The sequence below is a fragment of the Agelaius tricolor genome, unplaced genomic scaffold (assembly GCF_023055355.1).
Source record: "Agelaius tricolor isolate 1412-34295 unplaced genomic scaffold, bAgeTri1.0.p SCAF_1, whole genome shotgun sequence".
Lineage (NCBI taxonomy): Eukaryota > Metazoa > Chordata > Aves > Passeriformes > Icteridae > Agelaius > Agelaius tricolor.
The window spans coordinates 65,991,200-66,013,446 of record NW_027269261.1 but is presented as its reverse complement, the minus strand read 5'-3'; the positions used below and the strand labels follow the sequence as shown (position 1 = coordinate 66,013,446).

General features: G+C 39.8%; 2 protein-coding genes across 13 annotated transcripts in view; both read right to left on the bottom strand.

The window, feature by feature from the left end:
• The window catches only part of MCM9 (minichromosome maintenance 9 homologous recombination repair factor), a 47,963-nt gene extending 38,601 nt beyond the window's left edge, over positions 1-9,362 (bottom strand). Inside the window, exons 1-4 of the mRNA XM_071437941.1 lie at positions 9,043-9,362; positions 4,953-5,269; positions 3,235-3,316; positions 2,053-2,253 (exon numbers count right to left, since the gene is read on the bottom strand). Of these exons, the coding sequence (XP_071294042.1) occupies positions 2,053-2,253; positions 3,235-3,316; positions 4,953-5,269; positions 9,043-9,352 (910 nt within the window). The 5' untranslated portion in view covers positions 9,353-9,362. The remainder of the gene's footprint in view (positions 1-2,052; positions 2,254-3,234; positions 3,317-4,952; positions 5,270-9,042) is intronic.
• Positions 9,363-13,523: 4,161 nt separating this feature from the next.
• Positions 13,524-22,247, bottom strand: part of FAM184A (family with sequence similarity 184 member A) — a 74,557-nt gene continuing 65,833 nt past the window's right edge. For 5 of the 12 annotated variants that reach the window (XM_071437830.1, XM_071437854.1, XM_071437839.1 and 2 more), the window contains 4 exons: positions 21,692-21,809; positions 20,882-20,986; positions 17,004-17,206; positions 13,524-15,292 (listed from right to left, as the gene is read on the bottom strand). In XM_071437830.1, the coding sequence (XP_071293931.1) occupies positions 15,211-15,292; positions 17,004-17,206; positions 20,882-20,986; positions 21,692-21,809 (508 nt within the window). In that variant the 3' untranslated portion in view covers positions 13,524-15,210. Of the gene's footprint in view, positions 15,293-17,003; positions 17,207-20,881; positions 20,987-21,691; positions 21,810-22,247 lie in introns of those variants that run through there. The other 7 variants (XM_071437848.1, XM_071437871.1, XM_071437899.1 and 4 more) reach the window with 4 other exon arrangements.

Here is a 22,247-nt window from a genome sequence, read left to right as displayed (position 1 = left end):
AGAAGAGTAGGGTAGGAAGGAGATTTTAAATTTTTTTTCTTTAAATGGCACCTAGAGCGGTTGTTTGATCCAAACTTCCTTCATGATACAGAAGTTAAGTAAGTCACAGTCATAAGCAGCAAAGCCAATCCTATTGCAATTTAAGGAATGAAACGCCATCATGCAAATTCTTTTGTTCCACATTTACAAGTGTAGAAGCTACAAAACCTGAAAGTTTACAGATTTCAAAATGTCCCCTTGAAAACTTGTGTGTTGTACATTTAAGAAAAAGTCTAACACTTATTTTGCCTTAAACCTGTGCACACATAGTGTGTTTATTTTCTCATTGTTAGCTTCCTTCTCCTTTGATCCTCCAGTGTCACAGATCCCTCTGTGTCTCTTCCTCCCTCCTATAGTCTCTTTCTAGCAGCAGAATATTTCAATCTGCTCTGAAAATGCTGATGGTGTGGAAGATATGTAACAGGATTAATTCTGTTTTTTGAGATTCTGACACCTCCAGCAGATAAGGGGTCTCAGGTTATATGCCATGTGTTACTTCCATTGCTAGGGAATAAAAGAGAGTGACTCATTTTGAGAGCTTAACTTCATGTTTTAAATTTAGATGTAAGTACATGGTACTGGCAAAATATACGGACCTAATGGAAGACTTAAGGTATATGTGTTTCATTTGGAGTTCTTCTGAAGGAATTAACACATCTTTGTTCATCCAAAAGTGAAATTTTAACAACTAAATTTTCAGCCACACACTGGTCAAGATTTAACTTCACAGTTAGGAGTTAGCATCATTAAGTGACACACACATTCTGTGGCCTCAGACTCCTTAGTCAGGTTTAATCTTTGCCCTCAATTTCAACTAAAATTCAGACAAACTGACTGAAACAGACACCTTGGGCAGTCAGGGTCCTTCTAATTTCCACCTCAACTTTCTTGGAGCCACTTGAAATTTATTTATTCTGAATGGGTAATATTAGATAAAATCACGTTGCTCTCTGCAGGCTTCCAAAATTTGTCCTGAGAATGAAAGATTAAAAGGGACCTTCAAGATCCTGAGTTACTTTCTGAACAGTTCTAACGAGAATGATAAGAAATATTCTCATTCCAAATAGCAGAAGGAAGAAATGTTATCATTCCAAACAGCATGAAGCTAGCAATTAAATTGCTTTCCAGGAAATGCAGTTTTGAAGAATCTTTAACATAGACAGGATCTACACTTTCTTATTGTGAGCAGGCTCATTTGAGGGAGGTTCCCACCTGCTTTTCCTCCTGTTTTCTTTAAAAAAGAAAGACTAAGCCTTTTGCAGGGTTTTACAAAACAGACTGTCAGCCTAATAAAGTCCAGGGGTGGAGACCCTAAAGAGTCCATTGAGCTTCTGCAGAGTTGAGGAGAAGGCACTCAGATTATGGAGAAGGACAGAGTTCCACACAGAACTACTGAGAATTCCAAGCTGGCTGACTGTGGACCATGCTAAGTTTAGGAGCCAGCATACTGAACACTGACTGTTCTGGAAGCCATTGTGAATTGAAGGCTCCCCTGCTCCTAACTCAAGGATCTAGGCATCCCAGAGTTATGTTAAAGATGGGATGTGCTAATCCCTACGGTAAAGAAGCAGAGCTTAATTTGGGATGCAGAGACAGTGTGTCAGCACTCTCACCCCAGAGGCAACAGCTGTGCTGACTAAAGGCAGATCTGATCCACACTATTTCTTCTGAGAAATATGCTACTTCTTTCTTGATTATAAAATATTTTTCTTTATTTTTTTCCTCTTATACTTACATTCCTTTTCATTTCTTGTTAATAAATGTTCCAAAAAAGACTTGAATAGAAAGCTCAGAGGATGAAGATCAATGCAGTAGGTTTGGTACTTCCTTCCACCCCATCCCAGTAATATTAAAGTAAGAATTTTCTATTCTTGTAGTGAAAAAAATATATTCTTGATGAATGAGTGGTGAGATAGGATAATGGGGGGAAAATGTGTTCAGTCATTGTATTTTCGCTCCTGATTTCATCTCTATCCAATCAAGTGTCCTACTTAAAAGTGTTCAACCACTAACCTGCTAAGGGATCATTCCTATGCCTTTCCCAGAAGTCTTCAAATTCCTTGCGAACTTCTTCATCAATTACAACCCCTGCTAGCTGCTCATTGTTCACTTTAACATAGTTGGCTTTTAAAACAAGCTCCAAGTCACAGCGTGCACCCTCGTGGAAAGGTTTCCACCTCTGCATTACCACTCCATACACTGTGATGTCATCTCCTAGAGGTAACAACAAAAATTAGTAAAATAACAAAAAAAAAAAAAAAAAAAAAAAAAAAAAAAAAAAAATCTGACTTGAGACATGTAGACACTTCAGCTAGCTGTAATGCACAACAACATGATCTAGGTCATGTGTTACAGTTAACAAGGTTAAAAAAATCTAACAACAAAAAGCAGAACCTCCTGCACTTACTGAAGTCTAAAACAAAGATAAGGTAGATTGCTTAAGTCTGTGGTAGGAAGTGTTATGTCTTTCCACTTCTGTTTAAGGGAGGTGAATTCTTAAAGATATACCTCTGCTCGTTTCCTTTTTTAGAAGAGAGGAATTCCTGGCAAACTGTAGAAGCTCTTTCAATTAGATTGATTATACAAAAAAAAATTAGTCAAAACTTATTTGGCTTCTGGTAACCTTTGTGGAGAAGGAACCCCAGAATCACTTGTTAACATTCTGAGTAGAGCTTTCTTCTGAGAAAGTACAACCACAAATTAATTTCTTGTGGAAATGTGCCTATCTGAGAATGTTTAGTCCATTCTCCATTCATTGTCCTGCCAATGAGCTTCTTCTTTGAATGCCAAGTAGCTTTTTCTACCTGCAGTACTCCTTAGAGAGAGGTCAGCTTTCCTGGCCCTGTGAACCTATGGAGGGGCACCTCACGCTGTGTGACCCGATGTCCTGGGGAGATTTGGTGATCTACACTAACAAGGTTTAATGTACTTCCTGTCTGTCACAACACATTACTTATTGATGCTGATCTGTCAAACAGTCAAGATGTAAGCTGACATGGGGGGTGCATGACATCTTCTGGAATGGTCTCATCAGCTGCCATGCTAATGTTCAGCCCGAAACAGCACCATGACAGACAAACACACCTCATTCGGGGAGCCCCCACCACTGACAGCCACCTGACAGAGATTCATCTCAAGTGCAAAACTAAAAATGCTTGTGGGTACAGACATAGGTAATTTATGCTATATCCTCACCAGACTTGCAACTGTCCACCAAGTCATCTTCCAGAACAACCACCATGCAACGAGGGATGCTTCCAACAGACAGCCTCTGAACCTAGGGGATGGGAAGGAAAAGCACTTCTTAAGAACTGCACCTTTCAAAAGCCTTCAATTTACAGCTGCTCTGGCCTGTGGTCCTTTCCTGGAACTGAGGTCAGTTCTTGCTTTTTACCACAAAACTTACAGTAAGGATGCCAATGCTGCCCTGAACTTAACAATGAAAGTTTAATGCTAATATTAAAGGAAATGGGATTGAGTATTAAATTAGCAGAAGGTGCTCAGTGCTGGGAGATCTTGTGTGATTTCAATATCTTGCTGAAAAAGCAAAGCTCACTAAAAGAGGTCATTTGAAAGACTAATTTTTTTATTTTTATTATGGTTTGAGTTATCACTAGGTACTTCTTCGATATGTAAAGTTGACTTTGGGTACTGAAGCATGTGCATGGGTTAGATAACGCTTCACTGAAGTAGATACTGAATGAATATTCTCTGTATTTTTCTGGTATTTAACCATGACTTGACAGTCTGAGATTAAGTTTAGGTGCCAAGGATTAAATCAAAAACAGGAAACCCCAAATATATATTGACAAATGTGCCAGTAACTCCTGTAATTCTTTTTCTTTTCTTCAGGGCAAAGTCTCTGCAATCTTGTCACAGTCCATTTCCAACAAGCAATCTTTCCATTTACACTTAGAGCTTGCAATAGTTTTGAGAGTATCCACTGCACAAGAACAACAGTCAGAAGAACCTTTTCGTTCTGCAGCCCAGGTCATACATGCCAGAATTCTAAATGTATTCACTCTCTGGTGCCTAGGAAGGTTAATTCACCCTTGTGTATTATCTAAATGGCCACAGGCAGTTCACATCACTGTCAGTACTGATGGCACATGCACAGTTATTTGCAGAGCTCAGTAGGAAACACAAGGGAAATTCACTCCTAGTTTAACTTTACTGTTTTTAACAAGCTCATGTTGCTGAAAATGCTTCCTACCAGTGAGATATGTGTGTCACAGGGCATAACAAAATCTAAGTTAAAGAGATTTTCCATATGTCAGAAACAATCATTATATGTTCATGCAATATAGGGCTTATTTCCTAGAAAGTTTATTCCCTTACTATTTAATTTAATAGTATTTAATTTCTAACTTCACACATTTCTCCTCCACCTTGTCTGTACTTCCACCCAGGGCTACCATCAGAAACCAAACACAAATTCTGGCTGCAGGTTCTGTAAGGATCACATATGCAATAATTGTGGAGTTCAATATTGGCTGAAGGGAAGAACATTTGCAGACACCATGTATTGACCACACTGCACAGCTACAGCTGGCCCTGGCCTACACTGGGCTAGCTTTAGTCCTCAGAACCAGTGTTGAACATCAGCATCACGCACAGGAAGTGCTTAGAGGAAAAATGCACACTTGGTGTTACAGGGATTCAACGTGGAAGGGAATTTCATCTATGGAAATTTAATCTATTCACTGACTGCTGGTGTTTTGTACAATATTGAATAGAATTACCCAGTAACAGAAGTATGGTCTACATGTTGGCTTATTTTTTAACTCTTTGACAGGAAATCTCTGACCAATGGGTTACCTGGCTCCTTTCAGTCATCTAAGGCATTTGTTTTAAACAACAGTAGACATCCATACTTTAATACCTTCCCCTTTTGTCTGTTTTTTTTCCCTCACCTGTTCCTGAATTTTGATTTCTTGATAGTCCCTGCAGCAGGCAGGAGAAGAGGTTGTTCCAGAGAGACACATGAACTTGGTTGAGTTGCAGCCTTCTTCATTGAGGCAGGCTGCCGGACGACAGAAGGCATAGTACTGCTGGAAGTCAGCCTTGACAGCAAACACGTGCTTGCACTTGTTACAGATGTAACTCCGCTCAAACTCCAAAACCTTCACCGAACTGGTGCGTATGACAGTCCCAGTAACAGACAAAAAGTGTCCCACGTCCTTGGATTTAGGAATGTGCTCTCGAGTCAGCTCTGGGCAAACAGGCAAACCTGTTAGACAGAAACATGTGCAGCATAAGGCTGTGCTTATCAAACAAGGACTTACAATGCAGTTAAACAGAAAACACACCAGACATATAAACAGTAGCCATTGTTATTAGCATTTTATAAACATGATTCAACTACTCATCTGTTGTAGCATAAATCTGATTCACTGTCCTCAGATGGTGAAAATCATCAGACACTGAGCACTAGCTGAAAATGCTGCCAGGTTACTCTCCCACTCTTGCCAAGGGGTGAACAGTCATGAACAGCTTCCATTCATGGAAACAGATCCTGATGTTCTCATACCTGTATTAATTCAGATGTTCCTTTTGCAAATGCCATTTATTCTACAACTGTTTTATCTGAATGACAAATTTTTGGTTATGCTACTTAATTGTGGTCCAGTGTTATCCCACAGTTAAACAGGTGTAGCTCCTAATATTGTGTGAATTCTCAAGTCTAGGCAAACTCACAGTTGGAGAGCATTTGATCTTAAATCCACATTGGATACCAGTAAACCTCAAGCTCAAGGAAGATAGCATAAAAAGAATGTAAAGGGGTTATGAACACAGGCAAAGCAAAATCACTTGTATATTCAAATGCATAGTGACAGGACACTTTCCACTTGCTCTCCCTTAATTCCACCCCAGCAGCCAGTTCAGTCATGTGCTGATCAGGCTCCAGAGCTCACCCATCACTTGGCACCAGAGTGGCTGAAATCCTCAGGAAGATTAATCTCAACAACCTACAAAGTCCTTACAAAAGTAAATGGTCTTGAAATGCTCACCTGAGCAAAATATTGCCTACTCAGAAATTAGTAATGAACTACAAGATAACGAATAATTATAAACTTAATTTCTTATCTTTACTTCCAAAATATTTTGAAATTATTTTCTACAGAGATGTAAAACTACAAATCTGCTAGGAAATAACGTTTCTAAGGGGACCAAAACTATTTGTGCATTTAGGGCAAATATTCTCAGTGACTTTGGCTGGGGAAAAAAAAATCGTATTTATTTCAGTGTTTTCAACCCTAAATTCCTTATTTCAGACATGTAGAAACATTCTGGTTTGATACTTTTAAGCAACACTTGACTTTCTGCTTTTGTTCAAAGAAATTTTTTAAACAATTGAACTAATTTTAAAAGGTAAGAGAATAAAGTAGAAAAAGTGGCATTAAATAATCAGGAGGAAGTATTTTGTAAAACTGCAAACATTTTTTTCTGTTTGACTCTAATAAAGCTATTTAAATGTTCTACCCAGCCTGCTGAAAATTTCATTCTACCACAGATTTGCATTTCTAGTCAGTTCAGGAAAAAATAAAAATCCGTTATTTCTCCACCTGTTTTGGCTTTTTTTTTTCCTTAGTTCAGTATTGCTGCCCCTGAAAAAGCTTTGCAAAGTGCACCACATCTTACACTAGAGAGAGCTGCAGCACTGTTGTCAGGATATATGATGATCATCTGTGAATTTTGAAGAGACAAATGTGACAAAAAGAGCCTTCATTCTGATCATACTAGACTGCTTGACAAATTCTTTAATTGAGTATGTGCCTCTTTGTATTAGTCACAAAAAAGCTATTTAAAATATCAGAAGCAGCTTGGCCTTCACTAACAAACACAGTGGTGCTCAGGCTAATGATAAACAAGGAAAAATCATTTAATGGATTTGTAGCAAAAAATAGAAGTTACACAATCAAATTCCTACAATGCTGAAATTCAGATAAAGAACTTTTACTTTCTTCAGTGAACTCCGGGTAATCATCCATTATTAATAACTGCATATCCACACTCCTTCCACCCTTTTTTGAACCCCTAGATGCCCTGTCCATATTGGTAGAAAGATTGTTTCTTATATCTGGTGTATGCAAAATCACTTTTCCTCACTTAATTCCAAGCCTGACGCAAAGATACCATCACCAAACTCGTGGTAGTTGCCTGCTGCTCCCACCAAGAATAGTGCACCACATTCTCATTCCCTCCTTCTCTGACATGGGAATGGGAAGTGGCACTCCAAGATGAGAATTCTGAAGGTAATCAGAACTCAGCACCCACTTAAAGGTAACAGTGTCGTGGGAAAATTTGGGTGGAAAAAGGGCTATAGAAAATTTAGGTTATTTCTTTTGTTTCTTCTGCAGTGAGCCTTTCAGTGGTACAGAGCATTAACCAAATTCTGTGGACAAATGCTATTTTGATCCAGCTGGACCTCTCAAGGATAACTGTCCCTGTTCTTCACCAACATCTCTCCAGCTTATGGATGGAATTATCTGTGAGTCTGCTGACTGAATTCTATCAATGATCAGTCAGGCTTGCTTTTATCAGTTACTAAAACTATTTGATCAAGGGGGTTAATTTTGCCAGAGGTTGATAAGGGACTATTTAGACAAAACATCACTGTGGGAGGAATGATCAGCTCCAGCAAGAGGCTGATAGGAGGAAAAGGAATGTCTTAAAGACACCTCTACTCATGCAGAGATCATCTCTCCTTGCTGTATTCCTTCTAATACTTCCTTGGAGTCATTTTCCATGCTGAAGCCCTGAATGATGTAAATGCATCTCAGAACACTAGGAGGAAAGCCTTACCTCATTCCCGCTTTCATAGGTACAGGAAGGAGCCTGAGGTCAAATTTCAGTCCAGGACAAGAGGCCATCCTTTTACCTCACACACTCGGCAGCTGAGTACAAGCTCCTCAGCACCTGAACACCACAGGCTCAATGTATTTCTGATATATGCATTGTCATTACAACATTTTTATGGAAACTCACTGGAATGAAACACAGGCCTATTTAACAATGTGATTTGTCCAAATTCAAGCTGCCAAAAGACTGAATGATCATAAGCCACTCCACAACAGGGCAGAGGCGGGAAACACAGGCTGCCAGCTCTCAGCTTTGCAGACTATTGCTCCAAATTGTTATGATCAGAAATGACCAGAAGGGATGGTGCCACTGCTGACCCTGTTTCCCACAACAGGCAAAAAAGACATTTCAATCCCAGAACCTGCACTCCACATTTACCAAAACTCAAAGCTACTAAAAATTTCCCAATAATAAGGAATAATGATATATCATCTAGCAGTAAAAACTTTACTGAATCCTCCATTATTAATCACGCCTTCCAACAGTTCCTTCCAATTTTATGACAAGCAATTTTATAACACTTAAGCATAAAATTCAACACTTTCAGACGAAATTGTTACAAGACAACTCAAAATTTAGACTTTGGAAGATGGCTGGAGCCAATAAGGACTGAGTGCCAACGGGCATGGTAGGGAAGGCAACCTGCAGTAAAACTTTGGAACCATTTATCTTCCCCTAAAACTTTTTTCCCAGGACTTTTTTTCCCTTTTTTCTTCTGTCCACATCTTCTGTCTAAAAGACATAATGTAAGACCAGCTGCTGCTTTGGAGAAGTCTTTGCCCTGGAAAGGCTTTAGTGTAAGCCCTGACCCAGCGAGAGACACGCAGCCCAGTGGGCATGGCCACAGCTTTTCTTTTGGGAGGTGATCTACACCCATCCACATGTTTGCACGTGTCCCTTGCTGCTCAATAAACACTGAGGATTCCCTCGGTTTCAAACACAGGAACGGCAAGAATTAAACTCGCTCATTCCATGGCACCCCAATAGCTGGTTACGGAAACGTTGGCAGTTTCCCTGAAGAGCCAAGTAAGAATAGTTTGTTACAGAGTGCGGAACTTTTGGCAGTTTCCCTGAAGAGCCAAGAAATGCCGCAGTCCCGGCTGGGAGGTGCAGCTCTCTGCAGTCCCAGCCCGCACTCACCCGAGACCCTGGCGTGCAGGTTCTGCTTGAGGCTGAGCTGTGCGGGCTCCGCGCTGTCCTGCAGCGCTGCCAGCGCGGCCCGGCGCAGCGCGCTGTCGAAAATCGGGAGCACCTCGCTGGGGAAGGCGTTGAAGAACTCCCCGATCTCCATGTTGGTCTCAAAGAGCGTCAAGGCGTCGACGACGACCGGGTAGTGCGCCTGCTCGTCCGCCTCCCTCAGGATGGCCAGGATTTCGTCCTTGTGGTGCTCCAGCACGTACGACTCGAACACCTGCCCGATGAGGCTCACCTGCTCCGCGCTCAGCACCATGCTGTCCCTGGCTGCCCGGGGCGGGCAAGGCGCGGGGAGGCGCTCACTCACACAGCGCCGCTTCCCGCTACGGCCGCGCGCCGGGCGGGAAACTTTGTCTTTCCCTGGGAAAAGCCCAGCGAGGAGCCAGGGGAGGCGGGGCGGGTGCGGCTCCTGAGCTCGGGCAGGGAAACCTCCTCAGGGCGGCACCTCCGCCGCCCGGCACCGGGACCGCGGCAGGCACCGAGGCCGGGCCGGGCCGAGCTGAGCCGCCCCTCAGTGACGGCTCCCGCCAACCCAGCCCGCCCCGCCCCGCCTGCCGGTGAGAGGCGGGGCGCTCCTCCCGGTAGTGCGAGAAGCGGATCGGGGCGGCTCTCCTTCCCTCGCTCTGCAGGCGATGAGGGCAGGCGGCTCCTGCAGCCACTTGCCAGCCCTCCCGCTCCGGCCGCCTCCAGCACGGCAAGTTTTGAGGGCGGCCAGCCGGGTGCTGCCCCAAGCGCGTCCCGTCCCGCTCAGCGCCGGGCAGCGAGGGATGCGCGGCGCTCCCTGCAGCCCGCCCGGCAGGCAAACGGGCAGCGCCCGTTCCCGCTCCCCCTCGGTACCTGCAGCGGGGCCGCCCCGCTCCCGCCGCTTCCCGCCGCGCCGAGGCAGCGGCCGCAGCTCCCTCACCCGGCGGGAGGAGCGGCTCCGTCCCCGCCCCTCCGCGTCGCTCCACACCCGGGCCCGGCGGGCCCTGAGCGGGGCGGGGCGGCGGAGAGCAGCCGGGGCCGGGCGGAATGCCGGGGCGCTTGCCGCGGGAGAACCGGCCCGCCCGGGAGCAGGAGCAGGAGCAGGAGAGGGGCGGCGAGGCCGGCACGGGGCAGTCCGTGGGCACGGGTTCGCTCCAGCTGCTCGGCCTCTCGGGAACAAAAGACCCGCCCGCGGGCTCTCCGCGCCGCTCTCTGCAGCCCCTGGAGAGAGACGCTGCCCCTGCACAGCGTGGAGGATTGCGAGGGCCGTGGGCAGCGGTAGCCTCGAGGCAGCTGAAGCTGCTTCCTACAAGCTCCCTCTCCACCCCCGTGGGTTACACCTCGAAGTCTAAATTTGGTTTCTTTGGAGAGAGCTGCACGACAAGCCAGCCTCTTCCCTCTTCTTCATGAGGGCGTAACAGAGTCTGAGGAGTTTGGGGATTTTATTAATGAAACCAAAAAGCAGGGTTTGCTACAGGCTCTAAAGCTGTTGCTTATGCAATTTACAGTATGGTATTTTAAATAGTTTCTTATCTATTTTTCCTCGCATTTAACAACCCAGTGACATGCTCTACAATTATTTGAAATAGTTTGGGTTTTAGCTAATGCTGTATCAAAGTCGTGTTCCAGGCTGCTACCATCCGGTTTAAAACCAGAAGAGCAAAGAAAACTAAGTCTCTATTATCAAACGGAAAGAACTTTGAAGGTTCAAAATATATTCAAAACACATGATTAAAACCAAACGGGGTTAAATGTTGGTGTGGAAAAATTGATATATTTTATTTAATAGTAAAAGAGGCAAAGAGAAAAAAAAAGAAACAGAGAAGCGTGTGTGGGGGGTGGGGAGGACAGGGAGAGTGACAGAGGTTAGGTAGAAACATATTGCCCTTCTTAGGGTCCCAACGATTGCCTTCTGTTTTACTTTCATATTTTCTTGATACCTCTGAGAAGGTATTTGAATCTCTTTCATACATCCATTCAAGTCTTGCAGTATCACAGAGCACAGCTTAATGTCCCCATGACTTCAAAGTGTTGAGTGATCTTAAAGCTATTCTCCATTGAGCTTCTCACTCCCAGGCCCTCTCATTGTTAGCCTGTATTAATGATGAATTCTTGATAGGCAATCAAAACAAAAATCACTGTCCATGTAAGATCTTAACCAAAAAGTGTACTACAATAACACCAATAGTTCTATAATAAAAACATACCAAAAGAAATGTACACAGTTTGTATTTTAATTCAAAATTTTACAGTTGGTGGAGGAGTAAATCAACACTTCTCAAACAGAAAATAATATCCTTTAGATGCCTTATTATCAGGTTATGATGTATGGCTTTAATAGGTAAAGTAACTACTTTAGTGCCTTAATAAAACTAAGATAATTAATTTTAATGTCTAGCATGCTGGGTTGTTTTTCCCTCCCAGTCCTATTTAAATTTTAATGAATAAGAAAGCTGCAGTGTATACTTTACCTCTTGACTATATTATCTTACTATCCGTGAGTTCATCTGAAGAATGTTTGGCCAGCAAAGAAGGGAATGGTCTTGGAATGTTTGGGGAAAAAGTTTGTGTGGAAGTTCACAGGTGCTTTAAATTACAAATCAGATTTCTCTGAATTGCTACTCCACATGCTATGGGAAGAGGATTTCTGCACAGGACTCCTGTCTGGTGAATCAGTGGATGGATGTTCAGTTACCTCTCCTGCATTGTTTGCAAACACAAACTTCAGCGTAATTGTAGATGTTGCCTAAATCCTCACCTGAAGAAAACAGTGTTTCCAGCAAAAGACTGCTTCATGGGGATTATAAAGAGGAAGTGTTTTAACCCCTAGATATGTATCTAGAAGAAAAATACATTTTGTTTTATAAAATGGTCCTGTTGTAACAAATGTAATAGTTTCAGCTGCAAAGGCATTCCTGAGATCTGCACTTAAAATATAAATTGATCACTATGAAAATTCAAAACAAGCTCTTTCTCTGGCACACACTTTCAGTGTCAACTTTAATCAGTTTATAGTGCTGGTTTTGCAAGCTACAAACCCAGGCTGCTATTTTCCAACAATGAGAGAATTATTGCTGCACATTTGTCAGCAGTTACCTGCCTCCTGGTATGGTGGAGCTGTCATCTCTGTGAATTCCTGGAGGTGTCCACGTGTGCTTCCTCAGACTGTGTTGGTAGCCTGAACAACCAGGGCAGCAGTATGAAAAACAGTGCAGCTTCCTGCAACTGGGGCAGCTGATTTTTCAACTACAGAGCAAGTAGCAGATGTTGGTGTGTAAAGGCTGTGATCAGGTAGTGGTTCCTACAAGAAAAGGCTGAAGTTATTTATCAATTTACTATTATCTAATAGTAACTAGTAACTGTTATGTGCTTAGCTGAGTAATGAAGAAACGTTTGCTCAATAAGAAGTTATCAAAAAAAGTATGAGGCCCTTTCAAAAACCCATGAGATAGCCTCTTTTGAAGTCATGATGCAAAATGGACAGGGAAAAGTAATTGTTTCAAACTAGTGGATGGAGACAGTGCTGGCAGTTACCAGCCTGAAAAGCTCTCTTGTCCTAGGCTTGGAACACTTGCCTGGTTTGGCTCTGCTTTCCACTTGGAATAATAATTTCTTACATAAACCATATTACTATTTTTGCTTTGAGGTCCCTCCTGATAGTCCTGTGTGGTAATGAAGACAAAGACTTAAACCTGCTCTGTTTTTCAGAACACAGAGTGTGCCCTCAATGTGGGCTTGTTCCAGGAGAGTACAGAAGTGCCCATTAATGCTGGGGTCAGGGTGGTGGCACGGTGTGCAGTATGGACACTGCCAGCAGGGCTGCACACGAACTGAGAAGGGCCCATGGATCCCACAGGTTAGGGAAAGGTTTAGACAGGCAGCATAAATATGGCTGGATGTTCACGTGGCTGTAAAACATGGGCTCCAGACTATGCCCTAAGGTGTGTCTCTTGGCAGCTGAGGCTGGGGCTGCCTATGAACTCATGAATCCTTGCACTTTTAGCTTCTTCCAGAATACGGTACTGCAAAGATCAGGAACACAGTGGCATTGTCCTCATGCAAGTTCCTTAATCTCAAAAGCCAGATACTGACTTATTTGACAAATACATTTTACAGGTTCTCAAGGCCATTTGGTAGAAAATAGAATTTTTCCTAGTTTACTCTCATTGGTTTTTTGGGCATTTTATTTTTGGTTGGTTTGGGGACTTTTTTTTTGCTATTTTTTTGGTTTGAGGAGACTGATAAGGCTCTGAGTGTGGCAGACCTAGTAACTGAGAGCTTCTAAACATTCAGATGCCTACTAGTAAAAATGGGCACACCTTTCACTGAATAGGTAAATGTAGGGATCTTTATCTTCGTATTCCTGTCCAGTTATGTGAAAATGCACAAATGAAATTGAAGATGGGAGAAGGCAGCTGATCCCTTGCAAAGCATGCAAGAAAAAATACACAACACTCACTTCAGAACATTGTAACAAAATGATCTAGTGAATTTTATTTTGGGTAACAGCCAAGAAATCTGACATTTTGCCCCATATGGCTTTCTTCTAAAATTAAAAAGTTGCATATACCTACAGTTGAGTCCACCAGCTACAGAAAATCTGATGTATACATTTTTAATCCATGGCAGCATCACCAGAATACAGCTTTCAGTGGTGTTTTCAAGGTGAATTATATGATAGAAGTTTTTAAATGTGCATTTAGAAGATTTTTATATCGTTTATATGAAAACATACAAATTTTTCATTTATACATATAGTACATACAAAACTCATTGTAATTAGCAAGTATCTTCATCTGGGTATTTACCTTTGTGCATATAGCAAAAAAGGATGCAGTTAGGGCCTTAGATGAAATATTAAAGTTCAAGACCTTTGTATATGCTAACTAGAACCTTATTCAAATAACTCAAACATATTTTTTTTCCTGCTTTTAAAAGATAAGAGATTTAGCTTAAAAATACATTCATAAAACAAAGACAATATTCTCCCTGAGACTACCAGTGTGAGTTAATTTGTGGTAATCTTTGAATGAAAAAATATAAAAAAGACAATAAGCTCTGGTTTTCTCTAAGCTGCAACAAATTTCTTGAGCAACACTGACATCATAAAAGGTATAGATTGGGGAATCATGCTCACTAGCTGAAAAACAGTTTCATATATTAGTTTAAGAAGAAGATGAAAAAAATTTAATATAGACAAGGGAAGGTAACTAAGTTTTAATGAAAGACCTGTATCTGTAGTATGTATTAATGGGACAAAGTAGTGTAGTTGGTATTTGTTTGTTTGTGGCTTCTGTTTTTTAATTTCAGACATTAAATTTATCCAAAGCAAGACTATATGCTCAAAATGTAGATTCTTGATTTACACAGAGATACCTAAAATACTTTTCTAAATATTTCAAGCATTTGTTTTTGTTAATATTCATAAAAGAAATATAGAACCTGTGGGAACAGTTTTTGTTTGAATTCAATGATAAAATCTTTGATTATAACTAGGTGGTGAAGTCTCATAAGCAACAGGTGAGGAGTCAACCCTCCCTCCCCAATGAACAGCTCCTGGTTTGTGGTGTTTCTCATCTTCTGTCAGAATCCATCTGCTCTGAAGGCCAGCAGCCACACTAGGTTTGTTTAGCATTCTTCCTTTTAAATGTTAGCCAGAGAAGGTTTTTAAACTGCTACAAAGTAACAGAATTGGGATGCATTAGACATATCCCACCCAAATTGGAGAGAGTGAGAGATATATATTTTTCCTTTTACAGTTCAAATTGCATTTATAGTAACCATGCAATTATGTTATCTGGGGGGAAAAGCCTTACCTGAAATCAAAGAAAACACATTTATAGGAAAAAGGGGGAAAAAGCATTATGTTTGTTCTACCAAAATTTATTATGTAGTAATTACAAAGTTTAAAGAGTCTTCCATGTTAAATAAAAATAATAGTTATAATTACACATATTGTATAGTACCATGTCAGGTGATTCCAACAAATATAACATGAAATACAGTGCAGTTTCAAATCAGAAAGACAAATACTTTCTCATTCACAGTGTTTGACAAATTACAGGAAAGCTTGTTCACATGAGGGTTTACTTAAGGTCATGCTCTTATAAACAGTCCACATCACGCTGTGCCACAAAGACAAATCATCTCTCAGAACGTAAAGTATCGGGCAAACCACTCCTGGCGCTGTGGGTCTGGGGAAGCCACTGGTGAGGCATCAGTCTGAGGAGGGCTAAATTCACAAAAAGAAAACAAAAAAACAATTATCCTACAACTACGTGAAAAGTACAACTGTTAGGAGATGAAAATCAAAGAATATTCGGTAAGGAACACAGTCTGTTTTTCCATGGATTAATTTATCAGTGTGCCTTAGGATGTGATTTAATGTCTCCCTAGAGAATCTGTGATCATCCACTCCATTGGAGAGCATCAGCAGCACAAGTCAGTTCAGTAGCCACATTAGAGGGTGGGCAAGTAGTATTTTGGAAAACATAATTTTAAATCTCATAAAGAGCTGTAGTTTGCAGGAAGAATAAAAAGAGTTTTCTTGGAAAAGCATGACTGTAGAAGGTCCTCTTTTAGCATCCTTTTCCGGTGGTAAAGTTAATTTTGAAAAATATGATGTGAACATCATATTTGTAGACATGTGCTCACAAAGACTGGCTGGCAACTGAACAGAAATACACACTTTTGTAATAATACCCATCACAAATATCACTTGCAATTGTTCATGCACACACTTAAAATATGCCAAGATACTAGAAAAAACAAACTGCTGTGCTGCAAACAGCATTTGGCTCCTCTTTGAAAACTTAGCATTCTCACAAAATGAGCAGGAAAGAATAATTTAAATTTAATTACACAAATTCCTTTATCAATAAAAATTGGTAATAGAATAATTTTTACTATAGGATAATACAGAGCACAAAACATTTTGGAGCGAAAACTCCAGCATCACAGTCCATGGGGTCATGCACATGCATGTTTATAGATACCTGAGCATATTCATGCATATAACATGCACAGGAAAAAAATAGCAACAGTACTTTTTTTTTTTAAAGAAAAAGTTTTTCTTGAAAAATATTGTTTTCTGCTATCTATTTTAGATTCTATCATTTGTTTCCCTTTATAATTAGCAGTTGCCAGGTATGTGATCTTTTGCATTAAACCAAAGGAGAGAGCAAACAACCAGCTGTGGAACCACATTTGTGGTTCTACATTTCACTTTAAGTTGGCAGCTTAGAGGTAAGAGATCAGCACCTGATAGATACAAAGTACAGCACTTCAGTGCATTTAATATGTGGGATATCAAGACAAAAGATTAAAATTCTGCCTCTAAAATGTCATTTTTAAGTTATTCAATTCAGTAGATTATTTTGTGAGAGAACTACTTGAGACTTTAATGCTGGTTTTGATTACTGGAAGCTCAGCATTAAGCACCCAAGCCTGTAAATTTCCTGTTGCTGTAGTAAGGTTACTCCTATGAAACAATTTCATATAGGTGAGGAAAGAGGAAACACAAAACATTCACCTAGCACGGAAAATAATTTTCTTATATAAAAATCATTATTTTATATTACTAAATAAAACAACCTTCGTGCTAGTATCGATTCCTAAATGAAAACCAGTAAATAACACAAACATCTAAAACAATTGTTCATATATGTAAACAATTGGAAGCACATGAATTCTGTTAAGGTATTTATAAAGGTTTTCAAAGTTCAAGACTTAGGGAAAAGTGAGAGACTACTCCACATTTCAACAAGGTCTACAATAAAAAGGAATACTATAAAGAGGTTATAATTATAACGTAAAAATTAAAAACACTGTAAGAGTACTTGTACCTCTGAAAGGCTGACAGAGCAAGTGGGATTCAGCTCAATAAGAATGCAAAATTTTCCAAAGTTAAGCAAAAAAAAAAAGATTGGTGAGGCAGTGCTCACCTCAAAAACGTCTTGGGCTCTTTGGGTGGCATTGGCTGTGGTAGTGGTTTGCTGCTGCTGAACTCAATATCGTGGATGGGTGAGTTAGGAATGGGGTCCAGGCGGTTTGGATGTCCATTGCCCACCACTCCGCTAGATTCCAGAGCACTTAGATTGGGGACACTCACAAACCTGTTTGTTGATTTATCGTTCTTCTTCTTTTGCTGCATTAAAAATAACAAATGTAAGGAAGGCTTCTTGCACCGGGACAGATGAGGACATTGGCTAATTTAGAAGTTTTGTGATGGCTGGCTTGGAGGTTTTTTTGAAGGAGAGAAACTGGGACAGATTTGGCTCTTTTTCCAATTGTAGTCTTCTGTTTCCTTTGACCTGAACACCACAAATTTTCACAGAAAAATCGAATTTCTAATCAAAATGATTAGGTTATTATGATTTAGTGCAATAATCAATGACTTTATTACATGAGTATATGATCTTTCAATATAACATTTGGGTTATATTGAAACATTGGTTCTATTTAAACATGTATTGGTTCTATTTAAACATTGGAGATTGACAATCTTGTGGAAAATTTCCTTTCAGTCTGTTAAACCTTTCATGTTTACTTAAATCTTTTCTTCATATCCGTGAAACAGCTCTACTATCAAATGCAATTACAGCAAATTGAAATGATTAAAAAAATGGGTCTTTCCAACACATTTCACTCCATCACTGAGGCACATTTTGGTAACTGGACCATAAAATCTGGAAAAGCACCTACACTTCTTTCAGAGCAATTACACCCTCTCAGTCAGCAAAGAATTATAGCAGAACAGCTAAAGATAAAAATATTACTGTACAGAAGTCCAGTTTCTTGCTCAAAGAAAAGGCCTGGCTTTGATGCTAATACAGCTGCCACTTCTAGACACCAGATGGCACAACTGAACATATTTTTTTTCAATACTCTCCATACTTCTCTTGACAGTATTTCAAGGGATTCAAAATCTTTAGGAATTCTATTTTTATTTCACTATTTTACATTCCAGAACACATCACACAAGGGAGTCAGTGATCCTCTCTGTTTTTATAGATATTTTAATGCAGAAGGATGTTTCAAATAATTTTATCACTTTTCTTTTAAATGGCTGTCTGACAGGACATAGTGTGTTATTTTCTGACTTCTATCACATTTTTCATGTCCACAATAAAATACTAAAATTCAAAGTGCCTTATTTCCAAAAGTAGGAGGTTTTGACATCCCCAGAGAAATAAAAAACTTCCTTGCTCAAAAATACAATGAATTAGGTATTATTTAAATATATAATAAATAATTTCTTCCAATTACTTATATGCAATTCTAACAAAGAAGCTAGGAGAAAAACCCCTTAAGGGCTTATTAACTACATATATGTGAACTAAATAAAGTGAAAGACAAGTGGAATATCATGTTGTTTCTATATAATATTTTCCATCAGAATTCCACCTGAAACAGAAGAGCTGTTCTATTCGAGGGTGGGCACAAGTTCAGCTGGAGACAGAGTCCTATTGTTTGTTTGCACGTTCTTCTTTTAGGCTCTCTGCTAGCTTTGATTTTAGTGCCTGACCTCTCCAGTGTTGGCAGATGCAAATGATACTAATTGCAGACATGTACTTGTGGGTGTGTTTGTCAATACACAGTTAAAATACCCTGACAATCTAACAGAAGGCAATAATAGAAAAAAGTGGGTTTTAAGCATCACAGTGAATGATCATCAGCTATAAAGGATTAAACTAAGATTGTCCCATTCATGTCTGCTGTAGTAGCTGAAGAAACAAGAAATAAGAAGAAATAGTTTGGTGAAAGTAACCAACTATGTAAAATACACTTGCAGGACAGTATCTGCTGTAATTAAAACAGTGTGCTAAACAAACTGTTGTTAAAATCTGTGTGCTCTACAGGTGGCTTGTCTCTGGAAAGTGTATGTTATCTACATAAGTGCTTAGAAAAATACTACGATTTATATAATATTCTCTATGAAACAATCTATGCTTCTGAAGCAGTCAAATCTGGAGAGAAAATTGTGTGAATTGTTTCCATGAAATTCATGCAAAGTATTAAGAAACTTTAGATATAAGAATGTAATACTATACTAAACATTGCAGAAATTACAGAAGCTCTAACACATACTGCAATGGCTGTAATTTTGTATTAAAATGCAAAGCCTGTGGTAACTCATAACTTCTGTATTTTTTTTTTACAAAAAAAGAAAAGAGAATGAGATTTTCAGTTTCTTTGTAATTCATTCTCCAATAATACGGTATGTGCTTTGTCAAAATAACATAACATTGTCCACAACTTACGAAATGAAAGATCAGAATGTACTGGCATACAAGACACTTCTAAAGTCTAAACACTTTAAGTGATAGGAGCATATTATAAAAATATGTGACTTATCACTATGGAAATCCGATGCTGAAGTACTTTTCCCAAACACTTCAGATTTCACACAAAACATAATGTTATATACTAAATGGTTACATTTTACATCTTTAAAAATGGATGGTTCAGACAGGCTTCCAACATTTTCAAACAACCATTGAAATTGTACCTGGAAGTCCTGGTATTGTCTCAAATGGGCCCAAACTAATTTCTTTTATGCAGTTAGCATAAAAATTAGGCATCCAGATAAGCTTGGGAGAGCTGCTGGGCTTGTGAAAATGATAGGAGATATTTTGCAGCAGAGTTTGTGCAGAAGGTTGAAATATCTGATTTGAAAATGAGATAATTTTTAGCCACCCTTACTGCATTTTCACATCAGATCTGATGTGAAAATGCAGTAAGGGTGGCTAAAAACCACAGCATGATCTCAAATAATGGAGCCAGACTTCCTTTTAAATAACCTGAGCCTGAACCTTGATCACTGAAGCTCCTGAGCATCTGATCCACTCAGGTTGTGCCCTTGGGTTTTAGCCTCTGCTTCAGAACCTTCCCAGCTTCTGTCTCCAGCTTTCACTTCCCCTTCCATGCAAGTGAAATAACCTATGGGTTATCACAAGGAGGAAGGAAATGTCAGAGGACTCACTCCTGAAGAGGTGCAAAGGAATAGTATTTAGGTGCTCTACCAGGAAGTCTATTCATTTCCCTCAAGAAGCAATGCTGCTGGCTTTTGAACTCACAGGAAGGCTACTTTGTCAGTGTGTACAGTAGCCTTCCCTGGCTGCTCTGCAGCAGGACGGAGAGAACTCGCAAAGGTTGCTACTGAAGGGCTTCCACTTGCATGGGTGGTGACAGTAACTGAGAAGGTTAGAGACTGACTTCAGTCTCTTGCAGCCTCCACTGTCCACACTGGTTTGCCATTCCACTATTCCAATCTTACTCTGTCTTTCCCCTTTCAGACTCATTCCATGCCCTTCTCATGCATCTCCCCTTCCCCTTTTTACCCTTATTCCCTTCCTTTTACTGTTCCTTCTCCCTGTCTTTCTAATGCTCTTCCACCCTGAGTGCTTCCCAAAAAGTGCTAAGTGCCTTTGCACTTCCCATAATAACCAAGAAAAATTACAAAACTAAAACCACTTAGGGGTGTCACTGCTCTCTGTTGCATGATATAGTTCTATGCTCTATTGCCTGTCACTTTTCCATTTTAAATTTGTAGTTTTGTGATAAGAACCTGTGTTTTATGTCACACATGTCAAGCAAACCAGGGCAACAGCATCAGTGGATCTCTCAACAACACAAAAGAAACAAACATCCACAAAAATAAATAGACAAATGGAAAACTATGTTCCTTGTTTTGAACATGTCTGTTAAGAGTGATTTATGTATAGATGCAGGCACACACACAGACATAAATCTTTTCTTTTTACTATATCTTTAGATTTCTTCTTTTTTTTACTTTAGCAATGAAGTCCATGGAACATACCTTCACCAATGGATTAATAACACCAACATTAGGGCTTGCATTAAACATTTTGTTGTAGTTAGTCTCCCTGTTTACTAGCTCCAGCTGATAGAACTTTTTGTCCTCCTAAAAAGAACAACAGATAGAAACTCCTTTTTATGCATTTTAAATCAGTTAGTGGCCAAATCTGCCTGTAAAATGGTCTCAAATGAATTTATGCTTACATTTTAAAATAAACTGATAATTCTAAAAATTGCATCTCATGTTTATATATTATTATATAGAATGATCTAAATAATTTCTATTTATTAGAAATAAATAGTTCAGTGGTCCTGAGAGTGAGCACAGCTTAATGGATTATGTACTGCAAAAGACTCAATATAGTTAAATTCTGATAATTACTCAATTTTGATTTCCTAATTCCTTCATGCTTCTTAATTGGGATCTAATCAGACTAACCCAAGCCAGGGTGTTGTGCCTGAATTTGGGAAGCTCAGTGGGTCAGGATCTTGGTCTTAGAAGCCTCACAGAAGAAACAACTTCTTATATGGCTTACATGGCTGCCTTGTCCCAGGATTGGAGGCAGGAGACATCTGATAAAGGATGTACCAAAATACTTCTTGTAATAATGTATTATGCTTGATTTTGGGAAACACTCTGTGTCTAATTAGTTTTACGATTATGAGTCGTTGAAACCAGAGGAATAATGTGTCAAAGAATATGAATAACATGCTAGCAGGATTGGTTCTTTAAATACATTTCAAACACTTTGAAACAGATTAACTTTTGTATTTGTCAAGATATTACACCAAGAGAGCATAGAAGTCTTACAATCAATTTCTTTATCAGTTGGTCCCGCTCTGCAATTAGGTCTTTCAGTTCTGAGATAAGCTGCAAGTCTTCTGGTCTTGATTCTCTGTTTTTATATTTTTCTTCCATTTCTTCTAAACTTTATAGAAAAGAAGAATATCCCCTTTAGCCTGATCCAGTGTTAAATGATGAGTGAATAGTCACATTTTTGATAAGTACAAAAGAGAGTTCAAGGAGTAAAAACAAAGGATGACTTTCTTACCACCTTGAAGGAAATCAATTTTTATGTTCTCCTTCCACTTTAGATAGTTAAGAAACAAAAGAAACAAAAAAGCCCCAATAAACCTAACTTTTGCTCCAGCAGCTAAGAATTTAGGGAACATTCTAAAACTTAACATCCTTCCTGTGCATGCACTACTGCATTTTTGAAAAGGGCCACTTGTAAGTCAGGCTAAAAATAAGGCATTCAAAACCACGGCATCTTCCTCAGTTCTTGTGGAACATACTGGAACAGAAGATACCCAAGAACACTGAAGACTAATTGGTAACTAACTCCTCTCCACAAAAGCTACTTAGT